This window comes from Watersipora subatra, chromosome 1, assembly GCF_963576615.1.
Source record: "Watersipora subatra chromosome 1, tzWatSuba1.1, whole genome shotgun sequence".
In the NCBI taxonomy this organism is placed as follows: Eukaryota; Metazoa; Bryozoa; class Gymnolaemata; order Cheilostomatida; family Watersiporidae; genus Watersipora; species Watersipora subatra.
In genome coordinates this window covers 17,922,357-17,947,984 of record NC_088708.1, presented here as the reverse complement: position 1 = coordinate 17,947,984, position 25,628 = coordinate 17,922,357, and the positions used below count along the sequence as shown (strand labels likewise).

General features: G+C 36.1%; 1 protein-coding gene across 1 annotated transcript in view; it reads left to right on the top strand.

Annotated features, from left to right (window-relative positions):
• The window catches only part of LOC137406741 (KICSTOR complex protein SZT2-like), a 136,864-nt gene that overhangs the window by 104,738 nt on the left and 6,498 nt on the right, over positions 1 to 25,628 (top strand). The window contains exons 53-68 of the mRNA XM_068093375.1: positions 2,333 to 2,469; positions 4,388 to 4,544; positions 5,696 to 5,868; positions 6,745 to 6,916; positions 7,078 to 7,214; positions 8,324 to 8,524; positions 8,701 to 8,977; positions 14,753 to 14,988; positions 15,128 to 15,366; positions 15,862 to 16,075; positions 16,264 to 16,495; positions 16,582 to 16,700; positions 17,053 to 17,149; positions 19,715 to 19,897; positions 20,073 to 20,117; positions 24,540 to 24,657. Of these exons, the coding sequence (XP_067949476.1) occupies positions 2,333 to 2,469; positions 4,388 to 4,544; positions 5,696 to 5,868; positions 6,745 to 6,916; positions 7,078 to 7,214; positions 8,324 to 8,524; positions 8,701 to 8,977; positions 14,753 to 14,988; positions 15,128 to 15,366; positions 15,862 to 16,075; positions 16,264 to 16,495; positions 16,582 to 16,700; positions 17,053 to 17,149; positions 19,715 to 19,897; positions 20,073 to 20,117; positions 24,540 to 24,657 (2,737 nt within the window). The remainder of the gene's footprint in view (positions 1 to 2,332; positions 2,470 to 4,387; positions 4,545 to 5,695; positions 5,869 to 6,744; positions 6,917 to 7,077; positions 7,215 to 8,323; positions 8,525 to 8,700; positions 8,978 to 14,752; positions 14,989 to 15,127; positions 15,367 to 15,861; positions 16,076 to 16,263; positions 16,496 to 16,581; positions 16,701 to 17,052; positions 17,150 to 19,714; positions 19,898 to 20,072; positions 20,118 to 24,539; positions 24,658 to 25,628) is intronic.

Here is a 25,628-nt window from a genome sequence, read left to right as displayed (position 1 = left end):
ATCACGGAGTCTTCCATTTTCTTGTCTCTATGATCAAGTAATGAGAAAACTTTTTAATTATGATTATTATTTATGATTCTATTTGTCATAAACATAGTTTAGTTGTTAACATAGTTTAATTATTAACGTAGGTAGGTGTTAGCATAGTTTAGTTGTTGACATAGTGTAGTTGTCAACATAGTTTAGTTATTGACAGTTTAGTTATTGGCATACTTCAGTTATTGGCATAGTTTAGTTGTTAACTCAGTTTAGCTGTTAAAATAGTGTAGTAATTGAAATAGTTTAGTTTTTATGGTAAAAATATTTTTTAATGGATTTTATTGTAGACTAAGGTTATTGTAGACTAGCCGAATGCCTGACGTTGCACGGGTATTAAAAAACAGCTTATAAACAGTGTAGTTACCATTGGCTAATTTGAGTAAGCTAGTATCCGGATTGCTAAACTTACTAGTAAGAGCGTGAGAGCAAGCTTTAGTGACGTTGTGCGTAATGCCGAGTCACTATGCGTATTTTCACCCAGATAATGACTCATATTGCCCAATGAATCCATTGCATTCAATGTAGTTAAATGGATTAGCTTACGAACTTGTGAATCTTTTGCGATACGGATTTTTCATTGCTAGATATAAATCTGCTATAGCTGGACAAACACCGAACGATGACAGACGACAAACTTTGAGATATGTGTATATATATACTAGTTGAATGCCCGGCGTTGCCCAGGTAATAAAGTTTTTTCACAGAAAATTTATTTTTAATCAACATGTAACAGCAGTTACCATTGTAACTTTCCAACTTCATGTCCTGAAAAGTGTTTTGTACGGTTTAAATAAATTAAAAGAAAAAATAAAACAACTGTAAAGGTTTTTAAACTTTTTCAAACAACTGTAGCTTTCAAATTTCGTATCATGAGAAAAATTTTTGTGCAGGTCAAATAAATGGACAAAAATAAAACAACTGTAAAGTGTTTAAATTTAAATGTGAAATAATTGGCAAGTAATGGCTAAATAAAGTCTGTTTTGCTACGATAACAATGAAAAATGATTTGGCAATTATGCAATTAATACTATCAGAGAAAACACAATAAAAATCCTGAATATGTAGAATTAATAACAACAATTAGTGCATATAAGAGTGTGTGTATAAAAAGGTTACTGTTGCAGCTAAAGCTATACATCAAAACAATGAATAGGGCGATACTATTACCTCTTGATACTGGTACTAAAGTAAAAATAAAATATCGGACCATTTTTGTCGGGTACTTTGTCTGACCGAACGGAGAGAGAATGCAAAGGCTATTCCTACTCAAGATAATACAATTGTCCACGTGCAAAGTGTTTAGCCTTTACAGATTTATCAATCGAACCTTAGGCACAAACGGCACATTGAAAATTACAAATTAATAAAACGGTAATGGTAGCGAAAAATTAGCTTTTAAAAAATTTCAAAAATAACAAAGGCAAAAATTAATATTAGTTAATAATAAAACATGCACTTTTAGCGTGTGCAATCACGAAAAGGGTACATAGTACTTACAGTATATGGTAAGAAAAAGGGTAATGTTGAGAACGGCTTAGTTTTGCGGTTAGGTGTTTACAATCATGCGGTTACAATCTTCATGAGTTCTGAACCATTACGAAGCGGATCTTTTATACCAAGATTTTATTCACTATGGCTAAACAGACACCCAATGACAGATGATGACAAACTTTAAGATTAATATGTATGTATAAAACATTTTCTTTTAGTTTTCGTTTACGGATTAGACCTTGCTGTCTCGAAAAAATGAACAAATTGTTGTAAATGAATGTCGATGATGTGCGTTCCCAATCAACAAAAAGTTACAGCAATCATGGTCTATAAAACCTGTGAAATTGATCAGGGAAAGGAGAGAAGTTGTCGATGCAAACCAATAATACTGCAGTTACGGTATAGCATTCAAATTAAAAAGTTAAGTTCAGTTTTTCCTGTTTGTATGGCCAAAGGGGTGAGTTTGGAAAGATCTTGGAACGAATTTGGCAATTTATATGTATTTTACTGTTCGTATAACGTAAATTTCCTTTATAGAGTATTTGCCCTATGTACTTCATATATTGAGTTATGACTCTATACACTTCATATGTTTAGCCTTGACTCTATACATAAAGTATGTAGAGACGACAAAATATGAAGTATATTTTGTATATGAAGTATATAGATTCTATATAGAGTTTTGACTTTATATACTTCATATGTTGAGTCTTGACTCTCTATACTTCCTATGTTGAGTCTTGACTGTAGGGTGAAACTCTGGAGAGCCACAGTCATCGTTTATTGTCTTGTTTAATTACAGGTGTGGAAGCAGCTCCTAACACTCCTACCAAAAAGTTGCTGAGTCGCTCCAAATCTGCCGCAGCCAGTGCGTTTTCTTTTAATATTGATCAAGTAAAGACAAGGACCCAGATAACATCTCCCCCTTGTTACGCACATGTATGTCTTTTTTACTTGCTTTGCAGAGTCATGTTTGTCTCAGGTTTAGTCATTTGTCATTTACCACTATTCTAAGATGTCTTTCATAGTTAGAGAAATGCCAGACAGGCATTTGTTCTTGGCATTACGAGTTCTCACCAAGTGTACTCTAAGGTTAGGGTTGAACAGGTGATTGGTGTGACAGCAATCTGTATGAGTAGGTGGTTAAGTCTACTTCACAATGGTATTATGGTCTCGGTTGGCCTTTGTATCCACCACTCCACTCCTGTAGCGCAAGTAATTAACCTTAGTGCGTTAGTCATTGTAGGAAGAATAGACGCTATAATGCATTGTGATGGCAGCTGATTTGTATATAAGAGTTTTGTTAAGTGCGGGCAGAGTAGGATGTAATGTATCTGTAAGGCCTGAACAAGCATAGAATTCCATTTAAGTCTGGCACATTAACAGACTAGGGAATTAGTCCATAAGCCATGCTATCAAGTCACTAGCTCCTTAAAAGGTTGAAGATACTTTATATACATATACGCCGGGCATTCAGCTAGTATACATGTAATTGTTAGAAGCATTAGTTTCTTAAAGGTTGACTCTCAACAAAATTCACATTACAGTTATTTGGTATCAAAAGATTCACCATGTCTTACTCTGCTGTGTTGTAGGTGCAAAATATGTAGAAATGTGATTACAAGCTCTTAAAAGCTCAAAAACGAAAAGCCGCCGTAGATTGGAATCTCTTTATTTCGATGACGTAGCCACGAAATTTGGTTATCGTCTTGTCACGTATGTTCTCACGTGAATTGAAAGGCCAATACAAAGCTAAATAGAAAACTTATCGTAATACTAGTTTATGACAAACACTTCGGGTTTTACCGAAGACCCCGTATCAAATATAGATGCTCGCTACTTTACAGTTTTGTTTCGGCCTGGCCTCATCGGCAAGTCGTAATCTGATCATGTGACCCAATACTTTGCAAATGATTTCTGCAGCACTTCTCGATTATCACAAGTGACCAACAGACTGGTCGTGATTATCAGACAATGATATGTACTCCTTCAAGCTAAGGCTAAAAAATTGAACAAATTTTTACGGTAAGTTATAAGATATCACCGCTAAAAGTGACAGCATTACGATGACGATAAAACAGACGCGTAAGAACAATAGACATAGTTTTATTGAATGCGTGAAGTATATTTGTGAAAATATTTCGACGAATAAGGTTGCAAGAAAGCGTTAACAGAAACCATCTCTCACAACTACATCACATTTGAGCCGTTTTGGAAAGGGAATCCAAACTACGGCGGTCTCGTGTGGCTGCGATTTTCTGTTCGTTTTTGAGCTTTTAAGAGCTTGTAATCACCTTTCCACTTATTTTGCACCTACAACACAACAGAGTAAGGCATGGTGAGTCTTTTGATACCAAATAACTGTAATGTGAATTTTGTTGCAAGTCAACCTTTAAAGAACAGTAAAGAATTAGCACTCAATACTCTCGAGTTATGACCTGAAGAGAGTGGATCTGTATCTGTTTGAAACAAATTTGTACAAAACAAACATTTTTATACAAAACAACTAACAGCTAAGCACTCTTTATATTTTGCATTGTAGTATATCTATATTTTACAATGATTCCCAGTTATTAACGGAGTTCTGTTCACAACATCAAGTTATCACAGCTTCTTTGTAATGCAGTCAATTTAACCAAGTTTTAATTGCTTATGTTAGTCTGTTTTTTGAACGGTGTTACATATGCACATATCTGGACACATGCTACATATGCACATATCTGGACACATGCTACATATGCACATATCTGGACACATGCTACATATGCACATATCTGGACACATGCTACATATGCACATATCTGGACACATGTTACATATGCGCATATCTGGATACATGCTACATATTTTTCTGAAGGGAAGCGAACGATTGACAAGCGGTAGCTCGGATATTGCTAGTAAAAAAGCGTCCATACTGGCAGACATTGACAAATACTTATTTGGTCAGAAGGGAAGCCTGTTACCATTCTACACAACAACTCTTATTGACTGGCTAGAATTCTGCTCCCAACTCGGTTTGTTTTTAGCTAAATCCTCTAACTTTATTGACTTTCAAACTTTCTGCTCTATTCTGAGACTTTCTCATTGCATTTCTTCCTATATACCAGCTACTCTTTGATATTTGTTCATTTCTTAGTGTTAGTGTGTGTATAACCTTGTTCACGCGCCTTAGAGTCTCTCAGTGTGTGTGTGTATAACCTTGTTCACATGCCTTAGAGTCTCTCAGTGTGTGTATAACCTTGTTCACGCGCTTTCCTCTCCGATTTACTCCTGGCTCACTCTTTTTGTTGTTCTTGTCTCACCATTCTCTCTTACTTTACTTTTGTTTTACCTCAGCTGTTCTCCCTCTTGGTTCACCTCTCTTCTTCATTTACCTCAATCTTATACGCTTTTTCTGGCTCACCGCTTTCCCTCCCATCTTGTTAACCACTACTTCACCCTTTCCATCTCTTTGCCCATATTTAGCTGCCATTTGTTTATTCAACTCTAGTTTTTTACCTATCGACTTTCTTCTCCTCTCGTTACCTACCTGCACTTTACCTATCGACTTTCTTCTCCTCTCGTTATCTACCTGCACTTTACCTATCGACTTTCTTCTCCTCTCGTTACCTACCTGCACTTTACCTATCGACTTTCTTCTCCTCTCGTTACCTACCTGCACTTTACCTATCGACTTTCTTCTCCTCTTGTTACCTACCTGCACTTTTTCAGGCTCATCAGTTCACCATTTAAACTTTTCCTGCCTTTTTACTTCCTCTTCCGCTTTCTCATTTCACTCCTTTTTTTACTCTCCTGTTCTCTTTTGCGGCCTCTCTTTCGGTCTCAGTTGCTCCGCTTCGAACATACCTGCCTTACACTCCCACTAACCTACCCTTAATCCTCATTCACCTGCTTTTTATTCTGTCTTAACTGTTTATTTTTTTGCATGTATCCTCCCCTTTCTCCTCATTCACTTTGTACAACTCACCTATTCTCCTTTCGTACTCGACTGCTCTTCATATCATGTACCCCAGCCTCACACTGCTTACACATTGTTATTGATTTTTTAGTCATCTAATTTTTAGGTTGTTATTTTACTTTTTAATATTATCATCAGAAAAAGCTCATTTATTTTACGTGCAGCGGTAAGCTAGTCAAATGAAGCACACATACTTTATAACTGCAGGTATGCCTGCAATGACAAAGATCTCATGCGGTCTCCTCAATGACTGTATTGTTGATCCGGTGATGAAGGAGTTTGAGTCAGTCGTAGCTGAACTCTCAGGGGTTAGCGTTCAGACCTATAAGCTGTGTGAAGACAAGTACCTACCTTACCAGACCTCTCGTGCTCCTATTCCAGTTAGTTTTCTATCTAATGCCTTTCTGGTGTATTTTATTCTATGCCTTGAGTGTCTTGTGAAGTAGATTTGTAAACATCTGATGTATGCATGCCTCAGTGGTCTCAATCCTCATTAACAGTCTAGTCTGCAAGGTATGTGTATATGCTTTGCAACAGGGATGGCTAAACAGGGTATTTAGACATCTAGTTGCTGTGAGATTTAGGCAATTATATTACTTTTTGCTAAATATTGAGTGTCTTTAGTTGCGTTTACACCAAGACGATTTATTGGGGTTTCTTTCGCCCCGAAAAAAATGTTTGGTGTAAAACAAAAGACAATTGTAAAAATGGTTTTGTTCCTGTCGTTGACACAAGATTGGTGAAACGCTGCATACTATGTTTGTTAACTTTTGGCGACTGTCATTGATAGAGTACAACATCGAATTAGCCAATAATATCCCGCAATGTCAATAAAGGCGAAAATACAAGCAAATGGAATGGATATCGATGGAATGGAAATAACCATTTCATTGGCTAAAAAAGGTGACCCATTTTGTATAATCGAAGTTGGTTTGGTGCAGTCATTGCAAAAATTTACTTAAAATCTAAACATAACAAATGCTATTTCAACTCAAACTCTCTCGTTGAAAACACAACTCCAACAAAATGTCCTGGTGTAAACGTGTCTTTAATGTTTCCTGGTAGCTGCATGCCCACAAATTGGTTGTACTGCATACCTGTGCCTTATGTTATCATGTAGTACATGTGTGTTTGTACTAGATGTGCACTTTGTGCATGAGAGTACACTTTTCTTTTGAGCATAGCGCATAAGTGTTTATGTATACTCACATGGTAAAGCTGTTTGCGCCATTCAGGTAGCATATGCTCTTTTACAGGAGAGTGTGGGTGCTCAAGACGGAGGACTGTTCACACATCTCAACTTCACCTATTCTGATCTCTCTCATGAACATATTCTCACTGTTCGCAACAGAAAGCTCTGGAAGGATAGTGTTGGTGGAGAGAGGAGTCGTGCAGTGCTAACACCTCAGTCCAACGCCTCATCCAGCAGTAAATTTTGTGTTTCATTTACATCTACTCACGTGTTTACCATGTTTAGTGTCTTGGGACTTCATATGTTCAAATCATAAATTTTTCTGCTCAGCATTGAAAGTGATTATTTAGTTATTGTATGAATACTTACACAAAGTTGACTCACGATAATCTTGCAGTGTCGAAAAGTAACCAGAAGTTTCAGCCCGCTTATGCTGGTATGGAAGGATCTCTCAGTTTGAGTAATTCTCAAACTGCATTTGGTTTGGACAGACAACTCCTACCTCGTCAGCAATTCTTAATGCTTGTTATTAAGGTAGAGTACTCGTGTTATTAAGGATGTTTGGTGCTAAACCACTAGCTGTGAAACGTTCTTTCAAGGAGATTTTGAGCATGTATATTTTTATTAGTCGCCAAAAGTATTTCCACACCAGAGGTCTTGTCATTTCTGGTGAGTTTCTTATAAGTCAGTGGAGCATTGTGCACTAAAGCCAGTAATACGCTCTCAAATGCGCTGACAACTATTTAGCGATGTAAGTGATCACTTGAGCCACCAATACAAACAACATGTTTTAACCAAGTTATTCTTTCCTCATTATTATGACTCAAAGCAGTAAATTTGTTTAATTTGAAAGTCAAGGATGTACAGCTGTATTTGAATACTGTTGCGAAAGACTGATGATTTAGTTTTAGAATGATATCATATTTAAATAACCCTGGTTCAGGTTAAATGTATTCGTGTAAGGTTACTTTTAACCTAAGTGTTTACTGGTGTTCATGAAGTTGGAGAGATCGGACAGGTTGTTCGTAATTACAGAAATTTGTGACTTTGTATATAATATCAGTTATCAAAATTACTATTAGTGAATGTGTTTAAAAGCAAAATTAATCATCGTCGGTGATTGAATTAAGTCATGCTCGCCGTCTCTCTGATTACTTATTGCAACTGGATAGTCAACCACAAATTCAATATTAGCAATCTGAATTCCGATCAAATATTTGACGAGATTCAAATCAGCTGATAATTACATGTAAGTACTGCTCTGCATGATTGACTGATCTGGTTTTTAATGAAATCTGACTAAATGACCGGTTTGGCTGCGAGTACCTTAGCATGGTTAGCCAATTAGACACGGAGTTGTAAAACTTGTTTGAACAGAAACAAGTATGCTAGGTCTGATGTCCAAGTCAAGGAAAGAGTTCTCAACTATGGCTAGTTTACTCAGTGTTATTGATAGCTTTTTGCAACCCTTACTGCCAGTGTACAGTTGTAAACGATTATTTTTATAAATACATTTTTAATAACCTTTTTCCTGAGCATTTATAAACTATGTTATATCTCTCAGTGTTTGTTATTACTGTATATAGAAAAATGATGGAGCGTTGGTTTAGCACACTTTACTCTATTAAAATTTTCTTTGTCAGAATGGAGAGCTGACCCTTTACTCGTACAATCTCGCTGATGCTAAGGATGACATTCTCAGGCAGCACATTATCCTCAATGTGAAAAAAGTTACGCGCTGGAACAATGCTCGATTTCATCTTATCAACTCAATAGCCCACCAAAAGATGGGTCTCTTCCAGCATGTCAGCATACAAAACATACCGAAAGAGCTTCACTGTGAGGTACTTCGTGGTTGTAGTTCTAGCAAAATGCCTTGTGTCCGCTGCAGGATTACGATAGTTGGGTACATTCATGTTTTCACTAGTAGCAGTGCTACTCGTTTAGGGAACCTAGTGTTATTCGGGTAGCAGGAAAAGAGAACCTTTGCTTGGGTCAGTTTGTATCTTTGTTTCTTCAGGAAAAAAATCCCTACACATCAACTTTTGAAGACACGGTTCAGCTAGCCAAGTCGTCACGACCGACCAATGACAGCGTAAAGACCCTGAGCAATCCTCGGCCTGGTTCGAGGTTTACAAAGCCTGCTTCCGCTCAGCTTCCTGTGGCTGCTCTTGATAAGGTTTACAGGGGTTGTAAGCCAACACGCCCCATGCATCTGAGTAAGGGTGGCCTTGAGAAGGACCCGATAGCCAGACATGGCAACCAGCTCATTGAAACTCACAAGAATGAACTCAGAGGTAATTTATTACAATGATTGTTGCTGCATCCTCCATCTTTCTTTGTCAATCAATCTGTTTTCATGCTCAATAATAATACATATATTGCAAGGAAGGCGTTATTCTATGAAAATAGAATGCCCACCTAATGAAACCCACCTGTAATAGAATTACAGGTGGGTTTAATTACACCCAAAGCAGTTCGTAGGTAGCCAAGTTTTATAACTGACTATTGTTTTAAAACCAAAGTAGCTCCACAAACTAATAAACATATTCCTATTGCTTATTGCTACGTATTAGCGATGTCAGCAACTCTTTCTTTGAAGTTATTTACATTTAAAAGTCCACTAATAGCAACTTTTTCATGATTTTGTTTTACTTTTTATTTTTATTACAGCAAATTTATATGCATAGTCTGAGAAGAAATGACAATATTCTGTTATGAATACACACCGCTTGTTGTAGTTGGAGTCTTCAGGGATTACTGTTTTCATTCGTCGAAAGATCCTTCTTAGCATAAATTGTCGGAGGAGCAAATATTGAAGAGTAAAATTTGGGTGATTTTGTGTACTTTCATGTATTGTAAGACCCATTTTCAATTCTTGAAAACTCAGTAAATCAAGCTTCAGTTGCCACCGATTGACTAAGAATACGTGTGCGTGTGCCCATTGTATGATTGTTCAGTCATCGTGATGTCACAGTATAACGATGTCACAGTATAACGATGTTATAGCATTGCTAGAGTAACTCAAGCACAAGTAGAGTGGTATAGTTAGTAGTATAGCAGTATCTTGCACAGGCCAAAGGATGATGAATATGGCCTCATAACAGTTTTAACAACTTGTTAATGACTGTTAACACACCAGTCACCATTAATACTATAATATAACAAAGCGCCCTCGGGTTATTATGACCATATTATACACTTTTTTTACCTTGATGTAGAACGTGCTAATTTTTCGCCCTCTATATGAAATATTTTCTGCCATACAAAAGCAACAAAACTTACTCTAGAAATTCAAATTTGGCAGTCGGTATGCTGATTTCATCAGAATAACGAATATGCCGATATGCTATTTGCTAAAATCCGTCTAACAATAAATGAAAGAGATATGATGCTCAATCTCGCTCCGTTCAGCGTTATTCGTTATTAGTTATTGTGAAAACAATACCGGAAACAGGTAGATGATAAGATTTTAGCAATGTAAAAGTTGAAGCTCAGTAAAATAGTTAAAAACCCATACTAAAGCTTAGCTTTTAGTAGGTGTTTAGTAAGCTAAATTCATTTAAGTTAAATTCAACGTTTATATAATCAGTCTGCCTCGAAAGTAAGAACTCCCTATGGTATGTGCTGCCTGTATTACATTGTAACGTTACATTTTATTGCAGATCATAACCACCAAATACACTAAAGTAACTGTAGGTAACTATAGTTATTAAGGTTAACTTATTACAGTGAAACTCGGATAACTCAAACTTCAAGGGACCGAGCAAAAGTGTTCGAATTATCAGAGCGTTCAAGTTATCAGAGCACTGTCACAAGTCCATGTATTTACTTATTTATTAGCAGATACATGTACATATACAAACTATAATATAAATCAAAAGCACAAATGGCTTGTTTCAAATTAAATGCTTCTAATGTAAAGTTTAAAACGTTTTTATCAAAAAGTATAGAGATTTTTCTATCACTTGAGATTGGTTTGTTGTTTGAGGTGATGTTATTGCCAGGACGTTTTTTAGATTGACATTGGCAAAACTTGATCATTGCTGAAATGCTCAAAAGAAAAGACATCTTTTTCTTTTGAGCGTTTTACCCACGATCAATTTTGCCGATTTTTCTTGAAGTTTATGCAAAGTTTATGCTTACTTTACCTGGGATTCGTTAAGAGCAACACTCCGAGGCAGTTCAATTAAAAGTTTTACGAGTTTTTACGGTACATTGTATATCACTCACGCTTTTTGAATGGATACTTATTGAATGTACACACGTATTCTGTGTTTAGGTCAAACGATGAATAGTTTTTTTTAGCTAAGACAATGTATACGTTTAATTACAATTTTTAAGATGTTTTAAACATTCAACATTCCGACGTTGATTCAACACGGAATCAACGTCGGAAGGATTTTCGCCACGCAATTACAAAACAAAAACGACATGCTGTTTTTGTTATGTGCGTGGCGAAAATCCTTGCGCGCGTGGCCCGGCTAGCCCGTGCTATTAATCGTATAACAGTCAGTATAAATCAAATTTCACCAAACCCTTTAGAAAAGTCGTTGACAAAAATATTTTGCCGATGGAGGTAATAACGACGCTTATGAATTACGAAAAGTTGAGGTTTACCTCTATGGCTTGGAATAAAGTGATTTTATAAAGCGATAGCAACCGTTTCGGTAGCCGTTGGGCAAAAAACAGTTCGAATTAACAGTGTTGAGTTCGAGTTATATAGAGCCATTTATCATTGCGTGGGAACGGACCAAGCAAATCCAGTCGAGTTAACCATGTGTTCGCTATATCCGAGGGCGAGTTATCCATGTTTCACTGTATATTGTTACTAATTTTTAGTATGTGAAGTACGTATAAAAATTTTGACGATTTTTACACGGGTGTGTTTGCATTAAATTATTACGATGGGTTTCTATACCCCTCTGTACGAAACCAACACAGGAACGAATTAAAAATGTATAGTGAGGGTTCATTGTAATTACATATAAAAAAAATACAGCTGTTGCCACAACGTAGTTTATAATCTCGTATCTCCAATATATCTGTACTAGTACTCTGGCAGTCCGGTATTCTCCGATCCGGTGAAATATTGTCAGGTGTAATAAGTAACTGCACAATTATTCCACAAGGTTACAAGACAGTTGGAGTGGTGGATAGGGTATAGGTTTACCGATATGATAGTCAGGAGTTTAAATCCCATTGAAAGCAATCTTTTTCCTAACCAATAAGTGTGGTGACGGACGGAAACAGCTCTTATCATGGTAAATATTGTCTTCTGCTTAATTTGCTTGGTGTAGTTCGAGGTGTTGCGTGTAACCTGGTTCAGAGCTGTTATAAGGTTATAGTTGTTGATATCACAGACAGTTTTTGTAGTCTTTCCTGTAAGAGATACTAGTATGGTCTAATAAATATAACATTGAAGCAACAAATTCATAGCTCATGTTGCAATTACATATAAAAAGCTTCTGAGACTAGCTATAAGTATTACTAGCAAGACCTTTGCTAGCTTATCAATCAATCGTGTGTAAGCCCGTCTACAGTCAAACCTCTTTATCCAAAGTTAGTTATAATATTTTTACGTTTACCCCCAAAAATGTACTGTTTCAAAAGATTCTGGACGATGGCTGAACGTTGATACAAGCATTTTCTTAAATTTTATGTTGCGTGTCAAAAAATTCATATGTAGAAGAGATTGTAAGTTGAGGTTCGACTGTAGAAGTGCCAAACATGGTCTCTGAAAATTCCTCTCTCAACTCTCACCACTATTTCTTAATATACTAAAATCACTTTCTACCTTCTCTACCCGAGTATACTCTATATAAAGTACTAACTTCAAGATGCTCAGTATAAGTCACACCCTAGGACACTTATATTTCGCTAGTATTTAGTTTCGTGAGTAGCTCACAGAGTAAAATTTCGAAGCAACTTAATTTCGCAGCTCTGATGAGTGCGAAAATATAGTGATGTGAAAATAAATGCAGTGGAACAAACATAATTATATTCCTCAGGTTCGGTTCACCGATAAAAAAATTCAATTTGCGACTAGTTTGTAATTGTGAACCGCAGGTAGAATGATGTGGGCAAGGTCGATAATGCAATTTGATCGCTTGCTGCCATTTGTTTCTTGGACTATCAACAGGCCAGTTTTCACTGGGGCAGCTGGCCGGCTGAGCCGCCCTAACTTTTTGGGAATTTTTTACGGTAAGTACAGTCCAACTCGAAAAACTCGCCCTCAGATAAAATGTAACATTTCATCTCACACACAAGGTCAACTCAAACGGATTCGTTTGGTCAGTTCCAACGCAATGATAAATTCCTTCAGATAACTCGACCTCAACATCCTTTATTCGACAAGTTATTTGCCCAACGGCCATGGACGCGGTTTTTATCGCTGTAGAATGTCACTTCATTCCAAGCCATAAAGACAAACATCAACTTTTAGTAGTTCTTAGGCATCATTATTATCATCATCAGAGGCAAAATATTTTTTGTTAACGACTTGTATAAAGGTTTGGAAAAGATTCAGTTTTATTAATCACCCGCTTGGCCGTGTCCCATCGAAAGCGTAAAAGCCTCCGAATGAACTTATAATAAAATCCGCAAAATTGATCTTTGTTAAAACGCTCAAAAGGAAAAGATTTTTTTTTTCTGAGCGTATTAACTGCGGTCATGTTTTGCCTATTTTAATTTAAAAACGTCTCGTCAGTCACATCACTCAAAACAAAACAAATCTAAAAAAATTACAAGTTATTGAAGAGGTGTCAGTGGTGAATCCAAACCTTTCCAGAGCCATGCTGCTTGTGTAGTACTGCGAGTGTCAGTGCATGTGTCTTATTTTCTTTCAACACACGGTGCTCACTGCATTGATTGACGTCCCCAGCAAACGATAACGCTAACTAATGCATGTGCATTGACATCAAATACCTATAATTATAAATCATTCCTAATGGGAAAATAATCCTAAATAATTGCAAAATAATAACGTAATAAATTTTGACAGTCAAATTATTTTGTCGGTTTATATTTTAACAATGCTATAGTGGTCGTTAAAAATGTTAAAATAAATGTCGTTATAAAATTCAATTACACAGTATCAATGAACAAAGCTATTTAGTTTCGCTTTTTCGCTCGTTTGTTATGATAGTTTAGTTTCGCACATGAAACTTTCGCGAGAGGATGACACCGCGAAAACGCGAAAGTTAGATGCCATGAATACATAAGTGTCCTAGGGTATAGCTTTAATATTAATAGTTAATCTGCGTGTCATATCTTTTAGTGGTCACTTATGCTTGTAGACTCTTATTACCGGAACAGTATTGAGGCTGATTTGTTAAAACACACCGACATCTTACACAGTAGTCACAGACTGCTGCGCTGACTTCAAACTCCCCTTGAGATTTAACTAGTAATATTACAGTATTAATAGTGACATGTAGCGAGTGGAGAAAATATAATATTCTAGTGCTTTAGACATGTTCATAATATTCCTATAACTAGGTATTCTGTTAGAGTAAATCTTATATTGATAAAATATCTTGCTTTCATAAAATGATTTTATTTGAAGTTTTTTATTATTTTAGGTTTGCAAGTTTTTCTACTCTTTCAGCAACTTTGATGTGACTTAATGCCTCACAACTTTAACAAAAATTCACTCAAACTTTTTCGGCAGTTTTTCCAACATATTCCATGACACATCCAACAATAATTGTGCAGCATTCCAGATATATTTATATTCTGAGGCTCTACTCCAGCATCACTATCTTTGCAGCACATTTACCATATATCAGTGTATCAGCATTATATTGACGCTTAAATCATGCTTTATAAATTATGTAATCTCTGCGAACATGCCACCCACAGAGTACGCACACCCACTCATGTAAGTGGACACACAGACACATCAACTACAAGCACTTAGAAACATACACATACATGTATACTATAGTAAGAATCAGGCGTGTATTATCATTGTCTCAGACATACATGTATAGTAGTGTTGCTTTCAGCAAGAAGTTGTCTTGTATTGGGCAAACGCTTGCATCATATTTGGCATGTATTTAAATTGGCAGATAGCGATCGAAAAAAGAAGCTAGATAAACTATATCGAAACTGGTTGGAAAGAGTTGGACCAATGAGAACAGAGATTAGTGAAGACCACTTGGACTTGCTCAAGCAGTCTTCACGACTTGTGCACCACATAGCTACTCCGCTGCTTCTCAGTCCACACTGGAGAACTCGGGCTATCAACTTACCTAAGACTATAGAAGAACTGCAAAAAATGGAAGAGGATAACACAATAACAAGCGTTAGTGAAATTTCCGTAACATTTTGGCATTGAAATGTCGTTCGTCGTAGTTTGTTGGAGGTTTGTGTTCTCTTGTATCTTTCCTGTCTAACTGTAAAATGTCGGGACAGTTTTTTTGAACTTCGAGGTATCATTGTAGATGCGATCAAGAAACAACTCAGGGGCAAGTGTAGGCAGCGTAAAGATGCTAGGTGATAGAAGTATTCCGAGAGAGTCTCCGATCAGCCAAGCAAAGGGATACGAGGAGGAGGCATGGCATGAGGAGATGAGAAATGCTTTTGTCAGCAGCTACATCGACTACCTTGGACAGACGCAGCAACCTCTTGGCCAGCTTGGTTTCACCACCATCAAGATAACCAAGCCTTCGAGTATGAGTAGGTGGGTAGTACTGATTGTTGGACCCCAGGCTACATCAGTCATTGTTCCTTATATACTACACATGTCATTAGTTCATGTTAGCTGCTTTTCCGCACAATTGGAAGCTCAAAACTTTATTAAAAATTTAACTGAAGTATTATATAACCACCCACCATAGTAGGAAGCTGTTTTCCACACAACATTGCTATACCCTTTCATGTATGAATCACTAAAACTATCGCATCACATTGTCAACCTACATTTAGGTTCATTTTTTGTACGAATGAACTTGAAGCTAGCAGATTTTCATGGACTCATTTCCCCTCACCTTCTTTATGAAAAGTGAGTGTTCAATAAGCACAGTCTATAGCTGTCAATTTAACTCGGCAGCAGATTTTCAAACATATCATTCAGCTATATTTACAAAACAAATGACGAGTCGTTGGACACGTCTCTCAGGCTGAGGCTTGAATTTGGTGAAGAACTAAACTTAGGCATTTTCATTCTATACTCCAGGTTTACCGCTTACCATAGGAAGCATTCATCAGGTGGTGCGGGTACAGAGCAGCTCGTGAGAAAGCGAACAACAGACAGTCTGCAAAAGACCATGCCTGGCGGTATCTTTATAATTGAGCTCTCTTTCCAGGAAGTCTACTTCGTCGTTAAACTATATGTGTTCAGCGCCTCACAACTTTCCCTTAACAAGCAGCCACAACTCGCCAATAGGAATGTATGTACAGCATTCAGTGATACGCTTTCTACCTTTTCTTTGGCATCCAATTTAACACTGCTGATAGAGAGATTTTTTCTAAGTTCTGGTGCAAAACTAACACATATTTATGATAGTAGGTTCACTTTAAGTGCCTGTTAGAAAATATGCAGAAAACATGTATTTACTACCATTTTCACTTGTTTCAGCCTATCTCCTACTTCATTGACATGTGTGACCGGATGCGAGACAACACTCACTGTCATTCTTTTGCCCATGATTTTCACCTGAAGGCTGTACATAAGTACGTAAAAGGCTGCAAGGACAGTTTTTACCCACCCAAAGAGTTCCACAAAACATATCACCTTGTCAGAATGCTCAAGGACTTTGCTATGTTTTATGAAGAGGCTCCGAGATTCTCTAGGAATGCTCTTGCCCTGAGTAAGTGTTGGATGCGTTGTAAGTATTTAACCTCTCATACTGCCTGTGTGGTCTCGGAGTTTAACTTTTGGATTTGTTCTCTGTAGAAGTCCTACAGCTTGAATCTACTAACAACCCTTGTGATAAACTCTATGAGCACATACTCCTTCGAGACACTCACAACCAGATGACCAAAATAGCAATGGCTGATGAGGATTCTGTAGAAGTAAGTGTATTCAAGGCGTTAGATCTTTGTCGCACCGCTATGCCAGTTGGTCAAGTTTGCAAGACGGTAACGTATTTGTTATATTTGACATGGCGCAAGTAATAACATACATGCTATAGTTGCTATGTAGGAAACGATAACACACTTGTTATATTTGGTATGGAGGAGACAATAATAACTTGTTATATTCGGTATGAAGGAAACAATATAATACATTTGGTAAAGTTGTATGGAGGAGACAATATAATGTTGTTCGATAGGTTTTTATGGCTGTTCTGTCATTTTGTAGACATTCAGTAAAACATGAATATACAGAAGAACAGCGGTTACATAATGATACCTATGTTTGTAGGCCGAATCACTTGAGTACGGGCTTGTCTACCAACAGTCCAATAGAAGATACGGAGAGTATGAAGTTAGCGTCATCATAGCTCATGACCATCCTCAATGTAAGTGTTCTTTCTTTCATTCGCTGGTCATTTTGTAATGCCAGTATCTTTCCAAACCATTCAGTTTTCTATGTATACTGCAATATACTCTCTGTACTCTTATATATACTGCAATATACTCTCTGTACTCTTATATATACTGTAATATACTCTCTGTACTCTTATATATACTGCAATATACTCTCTGTACTCTTATACATACTGCAATATACTCTGTGTATTCTTATATATATACTCCAATATACTATATTTACTTTAACGTATACTACAATATACTCTGTGTACTCCTATATATACTGCAATATACTCTCTGTACTCTTATACATACTGCAATATACTCTGTGTACTCTTATATATACTCCAATATACTATATTTACTTTAACGTATACTGCAATATACTCTGTGTACTCTTATATATACTGCAATATACTCTATGTATTTTTATATATACTGCAATATACTCTGTGTACTCTTATATATACTGCAAAATACTCTCTGTGCTCTTATATATACTGCAATATACTCTCTGTACTCTTATATATAATGCAATATACTCTCTGTACTCTTATACATACTGCAATATACTCTGTGTACTCTTATATATATACTCCAATATACTATATTTACTTTTATGTATACTGCAATATACTCTATGTACTGTTATACATACTCCAATATACTATATACCGTATACTAGAGATGCCCCGATTCTAATTGCACCAGCCGATTCAGATACCGATTCGATATACCGATTCTTATTGAAAAATAATCTGATTCAGATACCGATTCAGATTCTTTTGTGTTGCATAGATTATTGGTAATTGTATTATGCAAATATAATGCAAAAAATATAAATATTGATGTATTTATTTGTTTGTATTTATGAAAAAAAGATATACATGTATATATATTCACATACTGACATACCGTGCATCTAATAACAAACCAGTCCATGTTTCTTGAAATATGTCATTAATAATGGTAATTACTGTTAGTGGTACAGCTTTCTCTGTGATAATGAAGTCTTTCTTCTGCTGCTGAACGAAATGCTGCGCCTGTACAAGTCTAGAGCAAATAAATGCGTCTTTTAATTACTGTTAGTGATTCAATCATCTCAGTGAGACGTCTTTATCTTCTATCACTATCGATGTAGCCAGTCGTACTGAAGGACTCGCTTGCCGCAGACTATGGAGGACAGGCTAAACACCGATAAGCCACTGAGGTTATTTTATGCGATACAAACGATACATCATATCGTCATGATCAAGAGAGAAAGAGATAACTTTCTGCATCGATTGCTCAAATTACATTCGCAATGCTAGTAAATAGAAACATTACACCGCATTCTTGTTTCTCGTTATGGTTCTATTGTTCGTGATTGGCTGCAATAAATCATATCGCTGTAATTGGGAAATACCGCACTTTGTGATTACGTCCTGACTAAAGCCAAAATATTGCTCAGCTGTGTGGATGTTTATTAGGCTATAGACATGAAATAGATTGCGTGATAGGTCCGGAATTCATTAGGTAAAAGCAAGGAACTCGCAGCTGATGATTTTTTATTAAAGTAGCAGACTAAAATACAGGTTTCTGCTAAATAGCTGATATGTAAAAAGTATCTGAAGTTTCCGATTTTTTAAGAAAAGATCGGCCGATACCGATTCAGATACTTAACACCCATATCGGCACCGATTCCGATTCCGTTAGCAAAATCGTGGTAACTCTACCGTATACTCTTATGTATACGGCAATATACTCTCTGTACTCTTATATATACTGTAATATACTCTCTTTATTTTGATATATACGCCAATATACTCCATGTACTCTTATGTATACTGTAGTATACTCTCTGTACTCTTATATATATTCCAATATACTCTATGTATTCTTATATATACTGCAATATATTCTATGTACTCTATTCCCTCACTCTGGGGTAAAACTTGTCACTGTTTGGGGTAGCTCAATTTTATTTCTTCACAAAACTGTAATTGTTTTGCATGTGCTTGCTCAAGAGTAACGTCCAGGAGCAAAGGTTAATGGCAAATATTTATTGTTATTATGGCTGCAATTTTCAGGGTATTACTTCTCCATCTTTCGTATATGAGATTTTTCTAGTGTCTTCACTCAGATAGTTAAATCATTAGTAAACAACTACTTCTGCTGAGATAGTTAAGGGCTTCTTATTACCACCTCTATTTACTGTAAGTACACATTGCTAAGCCCAGAAGTATTATTTTTCACTGTGTATTCCTATACCCGTGTTATGAACTTATTACTACTAAATGTTTAAAAAAACTGACGTATTATATTGTGAAAACAATAATTTAATCTAAATTTTTTCCTTTACATGTATATAAACTATTGTGTAGGTAGCTACAGAGTTACATAGTTGTCAGAATATGAACATTGTTACTTCTTACACAACATGTAGTTCTCTCTATGACGTTCACTATCTTTTGTGCTGCAAAACAATACTAGCTCCGTGCATGTGAGTTTAACTCGCTGCACAACATTGGGTGGTCAGAGGTCACACAGATCATTGGAAGAATCTTTTGTAGCTTTCCGTCACATGGCTATCAAGGACAAACTCACCCTCGTCTATTTTGTTGTGTTGGTCAACGTTAACAAAGAACAGCAGTACCCCGGCTATGTTCCTCTTGTGAGAGGTGTTGCTTCTGACAACTACTTGGTTGACATCAGCCGTTTGGAGACACTCTCCAGTAATTCTTCTGTCTCCTCGTGTAAGTCACACTCCGCTTGTCACCCTGTCAGATGCAATGCTGCTCAAATCTGACCTTTTTGCCATAGACTAAGGTTTAGTTCTATTACTGCAATTTCTAATCATAAACCTGGCGCTCTCCATCCATCTCTGTTAAATTAATTCCAAGAGGTTTACCTATTTGTTTGCTCTGGCAGCATCTCGCAGGCAGATAAGAATGTTCTCGACTCGTTGGACTCATGGTAAGGTAATCCAACTGCGTATGATTATTGTTTGTATGCTCCTTTTCATGCTTGCTTGTGTTTGTATTAGTTGCCAATCGTGTGCATCATGCAGCCCTCAACAACACTACTAGTTGCGATTCCTAGCTACTCTTTTATTCTTGCTGTCATCACAAACTATTGATTCACACTCTTCCACTTCCTACATGTAGCTAACAAGACTTGCTATCAGCCATCACCTTTTAGCTAATGGCCATTACTGTCTGAATTCATTATAAAAAGATTCATTCCGCGATTTCTTGTATCTGATCACATCATCAGCATAGTCAGTACTCATATGTTTCTCAGACAGAGCTTTACATTTCTGTCTCTTGGTTGTCAGAAATGTTATATGCTTCGGTATTTTGTTGACTTTTACCCTTGCACATCCGGTGGCAGTTTTATTATTTGGTGCCATTCAACCTAATACAACGTATCATCTTCTACTCAGATATTTGTAACAGGGCTGTACAATGTGGCACACTAGCCAGCGGTGTACTCGGTGTCATGCCGCTCAAAACATTTTTACTCTTCTCATCTGTTACTTTAAATAAACCAAAATGCATTTGAGTGGCATATTGGCTTTACAATCTCACAGTATCCCCTGTGATATATACAATGTATGTAACAAGAGTTTTTGTGGAGTCGTCATACCATAAGTATGCATATAAGTGGAAAACTTCCATGCAGGCCAAAAAGAGTAATCTGTTAGCTACACAATATCATATTTGATTAGTTTACAACAAGTAATCGGACCTGAGAGCCACTTTTAATTGGTTTCCTCTAAATTTGATGTAACTCTTTAAGCATACAAAAACTATCAAGCTGAAAACATCATACTACAAAACTACTGTAATAATATAAAAATGCAGTTTTGTTTTTATATTATAAAATCTTGTGGTAAATTAACGTAGGGTCATACCTCGACATGCGAGCTTGCTGCATTCTAGGACTGAGCTCATATGCCAATTTACTCGCGCCTCAAGGCACTATTTTCTAAATAAAATAGCAAAATGCGAATTAGTCCGTTACCATATTATGAAAAATCACCTAAAGAGGATATTACAGTGGAAAAAGTGTTTGTAGTTGTTGTAATTCCGTACCTACACTAGCAAAGTAACAAATACTCATTTAATTGTTATGATCTGCAATGAAATGTAACATGACGATGTACACTACCGAATGGAGTTTTTATTTTCGAAACAGACTTTGGGGATAACTGTGTTTGAGACTTGACAGCACTCTAAACTTCGGCATACGAAACTTTTGTGATGCTACGTAATGAAAACTTTGAATTTAATTTAAATAAATTTAGCTTACTAAACACACATTTGAAGCTAAGTTTTTATCTTTTACTAAACTTACTGTAAAACCTCTAATTAAATGCCACCTTTATTTGACTGCTACTAAATAGAAGAACGGTTGAAAAGTAGAGCGCCATGCTTTAATTGAATGCATCTTTTATTTATAATAGAAAGTGATCAGTAGAAAAATGTCCACAAAATCGTACTAATAATGACTCGGTTACATCAATACGAATTAATTCTTTGTCTTCGTTCATATCCAAGTCCATTTTCCAACTCCAAAGCTTTTGGTTTTTTTCGTTACAACCTTGAAAGCAATACCGTAGAAATAGTTCATAGCTGTATCAGGTTAATCGATCTTAAGGCCTAAGGTTTAATGCGGTCTTGATACTTTGACGTACATGTATGTGAGAAACGGTTGGCAATTACGATGGAATCTGTACTGCTATTTTCAAACTATAACTTATGCTAAGCGCTCATGCGTCTAAAAGTGTATCATTATTTTCGCAAAACATTTTTCAAATAGCAATGTGTAAATGTTTTGCTTTGCTAAAAATTGTTTGGAAGCTAATATCGACTAGTTTAGCAGTGGAGAAAAAGAATGGAGGTCAGAAGATATTGTGGAAGATATTGAACAGCCAGAAGAAGATGTTTGTTCTATCGAAAGCAACAATTAGAATGCAACTGGCCGAGCAAACGATGCAAATATTTTTGCTTAAAAATTTTGTTTGTTTTTTATATGTTTTTTTATGTTTGTTTAATATTTTTGTTTCTGCATGTATTATAAACATGTTCGTTTATGTCACTTGTTCTTGCATCTATGTTTGTAGCATTTGATAGATTAATATTATATAACTTATTTTAAATTTGCAGACTTATAGCATATTTATTATTTGATAGAATCCTTACGGTTATCATAACTCGGCTTACAATGGATCGACACTCATAACTCCTGTTCTATTGCACATAAAAACCAGTTTTGGCTGCGAACTGTAGCAGCAAACATATCAATTAAAGAAATGAGCGTTTATGCAATATTATTAAATATAATTATAAAATGAAAATATGCCTGTCTTCAAACTTAGAATGCAATGAAAATTGAATGCTCCAATAAATTGCAAAGCAGAACACAGGCTATAATATCATCACAGGTTAAGTGCAAGCAATAGATATCAACTGATAAGAGATATTTTTCGCCTTCCCAATGCATATTTATTTAGAAATGTTTGACAAGTTGGAGGTAATTTAGCAGATTTTTGGCATCCAAATGGGTTAATGTCGCTCCGCCCAAGGAGAGTGCAAGATATAAGCTACATTCGCTCACCTGTAAAATGGTTAACTTTATTTTCCCAGAATTCTGACTTGCTTGTTGAAAAATACAACTCCAGCCTCTATTTGAACGCCACCTCTATTTGAACGCCACCTCTATTTGAACGCCACTTCTATTTAACCGCCACCTCTATTTGACTGCAACTATAAGGGAAGGGTTGAAAAAATAGAGCACCATGGCATTTAAATGGAGATTTTACGGTACTTTAATTTAGTCATATTTATTTGCATCTGTTTCCTGTTATGCGCTTTTTGCCTCGCATTCACTATAAGTTTTAGCCACAGTTTAAAAACTTTTTTCAAACCGAGTCGATGATAAAGACTGAGCTATGCTGTTTTCGAAAGCGGCCTCTTGCATAATTGGCCATATAGTGTAGTGGCCATCAAGAACTGGTTCGTATGCTCGTATCTCAAAGATTACTCGTATTTCAGGGTGATCTATTGCTTGAAAGTCAGCTCGTATCTCAAGTTTCTCACACGTTGGGGCACTTGTATGTTGAGGTATGACAGTATATTGAAGTGAAATACTGAATATCCTATTAATTTATATTCAGTCTGGGTACTGCAGGGGTTAATAGTCTGGTACAACTTTATTTTCACACAAAAACTCAAGTCTTGATTTGCTTTTTGTTATTGATTCATCATATCTGCATCAACAGATACTTGTGGAAGTAATAGACTAGAATGATAGGCTAGCACCCATCTTCTTCCAGTCTAATAGCAGAGTTGCCAATTGAACTTTTTATTATTTCATAAATTTTTACTTAGTATTTTTAGCCTATTCTATCATCTGCTATTATCTTCAACTTCCTCATTCACTTGATTCACGGCATTCTTCCAACTAGGCCTTTACATGGAGTATTTAACCATTTTGTCTATACTGTATATGTGTTATGTGTACTAGTAGCATATGTACTAATAGCATATGTACTAGTAGCTCTCAACTACTGGTTTCGCTGAGTGCCGTAGGCTGAAGACCTTATAACACCCACTTGAATGTTGTCAAACCAATAGCATGCTCTGTGTGTTTTTTTATTTGTGTGTCATTTTCGGATCTTACTGTCACACATTCTTTTTGTGTGGTTGCACATACATGTTTCTTGTCTGCGTAAAATCATGTGATAGCAATTCTTAACAGCCTACTAATTCTCCTGCACGAATTAACAAGAAATTAGACTTCATTGTTGAATAATTATTTTTGCAGGTTACTTTGTGGTACATTTGCAAAGCATTGTTAATCCGTTACATGCTATTCCATGCATTGAGTTGTGTGCTTTATGCCCTACTAGTTCCGCATGCTCTATAAGCCATATTCAGGGTTAGTGCTGCATGATATCTTTGCATGTACATTCGATTATTTGGTCTCAAAAGATATCGAATATCGAACATGGAAGTTGTCTTTTTTCGATATACATGTATAGTGTTAGGCTTTAACATGAACGATATGAGATATTGGTTTATATCGGTTGAAAAACAGGAGTTGTCACCTCTTTACAATAAAGAGAATAGAGAACTCCATTTTTGCAAAATGAAATAAGCCGATATTTCGATAAAATATCAGCTTCGATATTCAAATCGACTCGAAAACTGACCAAATATAAAATTATCCACTGAAATATATCGTCATATCGAATTATATTGTTATCGTGCAGCACTATTCAGGGTAATGCATAGTATGTATGCTAAGTGTCGGAGTTCACTTGAATCATTCAATAAATTGTGTTACGATCTGTTGGACTGTTTAAGAATCTTTGGATGTTGACTGATGTAGGTCCTTGCACCTTGACATACACAGATGATCAGTCTGTCAGCTCTTCTCCGACAAGGGAGGTCTTGTGTCCCCAGCATCCAACCTACCAACTACTAACTAGTCAGTGCAAGGCCATCAAGTAAGCTTGTTATTTAATATGCCGCATTACAGTCATCCAGATATGTGATAACCATTTCTCGGGTACTTGCTGATATGTGATTTAGACACTATTAACCAAAGTTGTTTTGTCTGTGTGAACAAATGCTTTCTATTGGTTTACTACAAGCCAATTTTCATGATAATAACCTTTTATGAGCCAATTTTGTTACAAAGTGCAACGACCAAATTCAAAACATACCAAATGCGGGTGTCTGTTACTCTCTAAGAGCGTAAAATTTAGAATTGTCTTCTCTTGCGATCAAGATATTACGAAGAGAATAAACAGATCTGTATATCGTATTTCACTTTAGTTCATAGAACTTAGCATGAATGCTTGTCAAAACTGTTATTCTAGTAGGCATTTAGTGAACAGATCACAGATGTTTCCATTGTTTGTAATGGATATTTGTTCAAATGCTTGAATAGAAAAGGAGTAACTTGAGTTTATTGTCAGTGCAACATTTTATGGGAAATTTCTCTTGATCAGTATGTTTGTAAAATAGCTATTTATTAATCTATCATCATTTTATCAGAATTGACTATTTTTATTAAATACGTGTAAATCAAATACTTAATTTTATATAGCTGACTCCGGGTCATGATGCATGTATCTGTAGCGGTTAACTTACCTGCCATAAAACCTCTATTTGAATGCCACCTTTATTTGAACGCCACTTCTATTTGACCGACAATATTTGACATTCTAAATCTCCTCAATCCCATAATAGCAAGTGATCAGTAGAAAAGAGTCTACAAAACCCTTTTCTACTGACCACTTACTACAACAAACAAAACTAATAATGACTGGATCACATCAATAACAATTAATTTGTCCATTGTTTTTGTTTGTATCAAAGTCAATTTTCCAACTCTAAGTCTTTGGGTTTTTTCATCAGAAACTTTGATTGCAACACCATAGAAATAATTAGTAACCGTATCAGGCTAATAGTA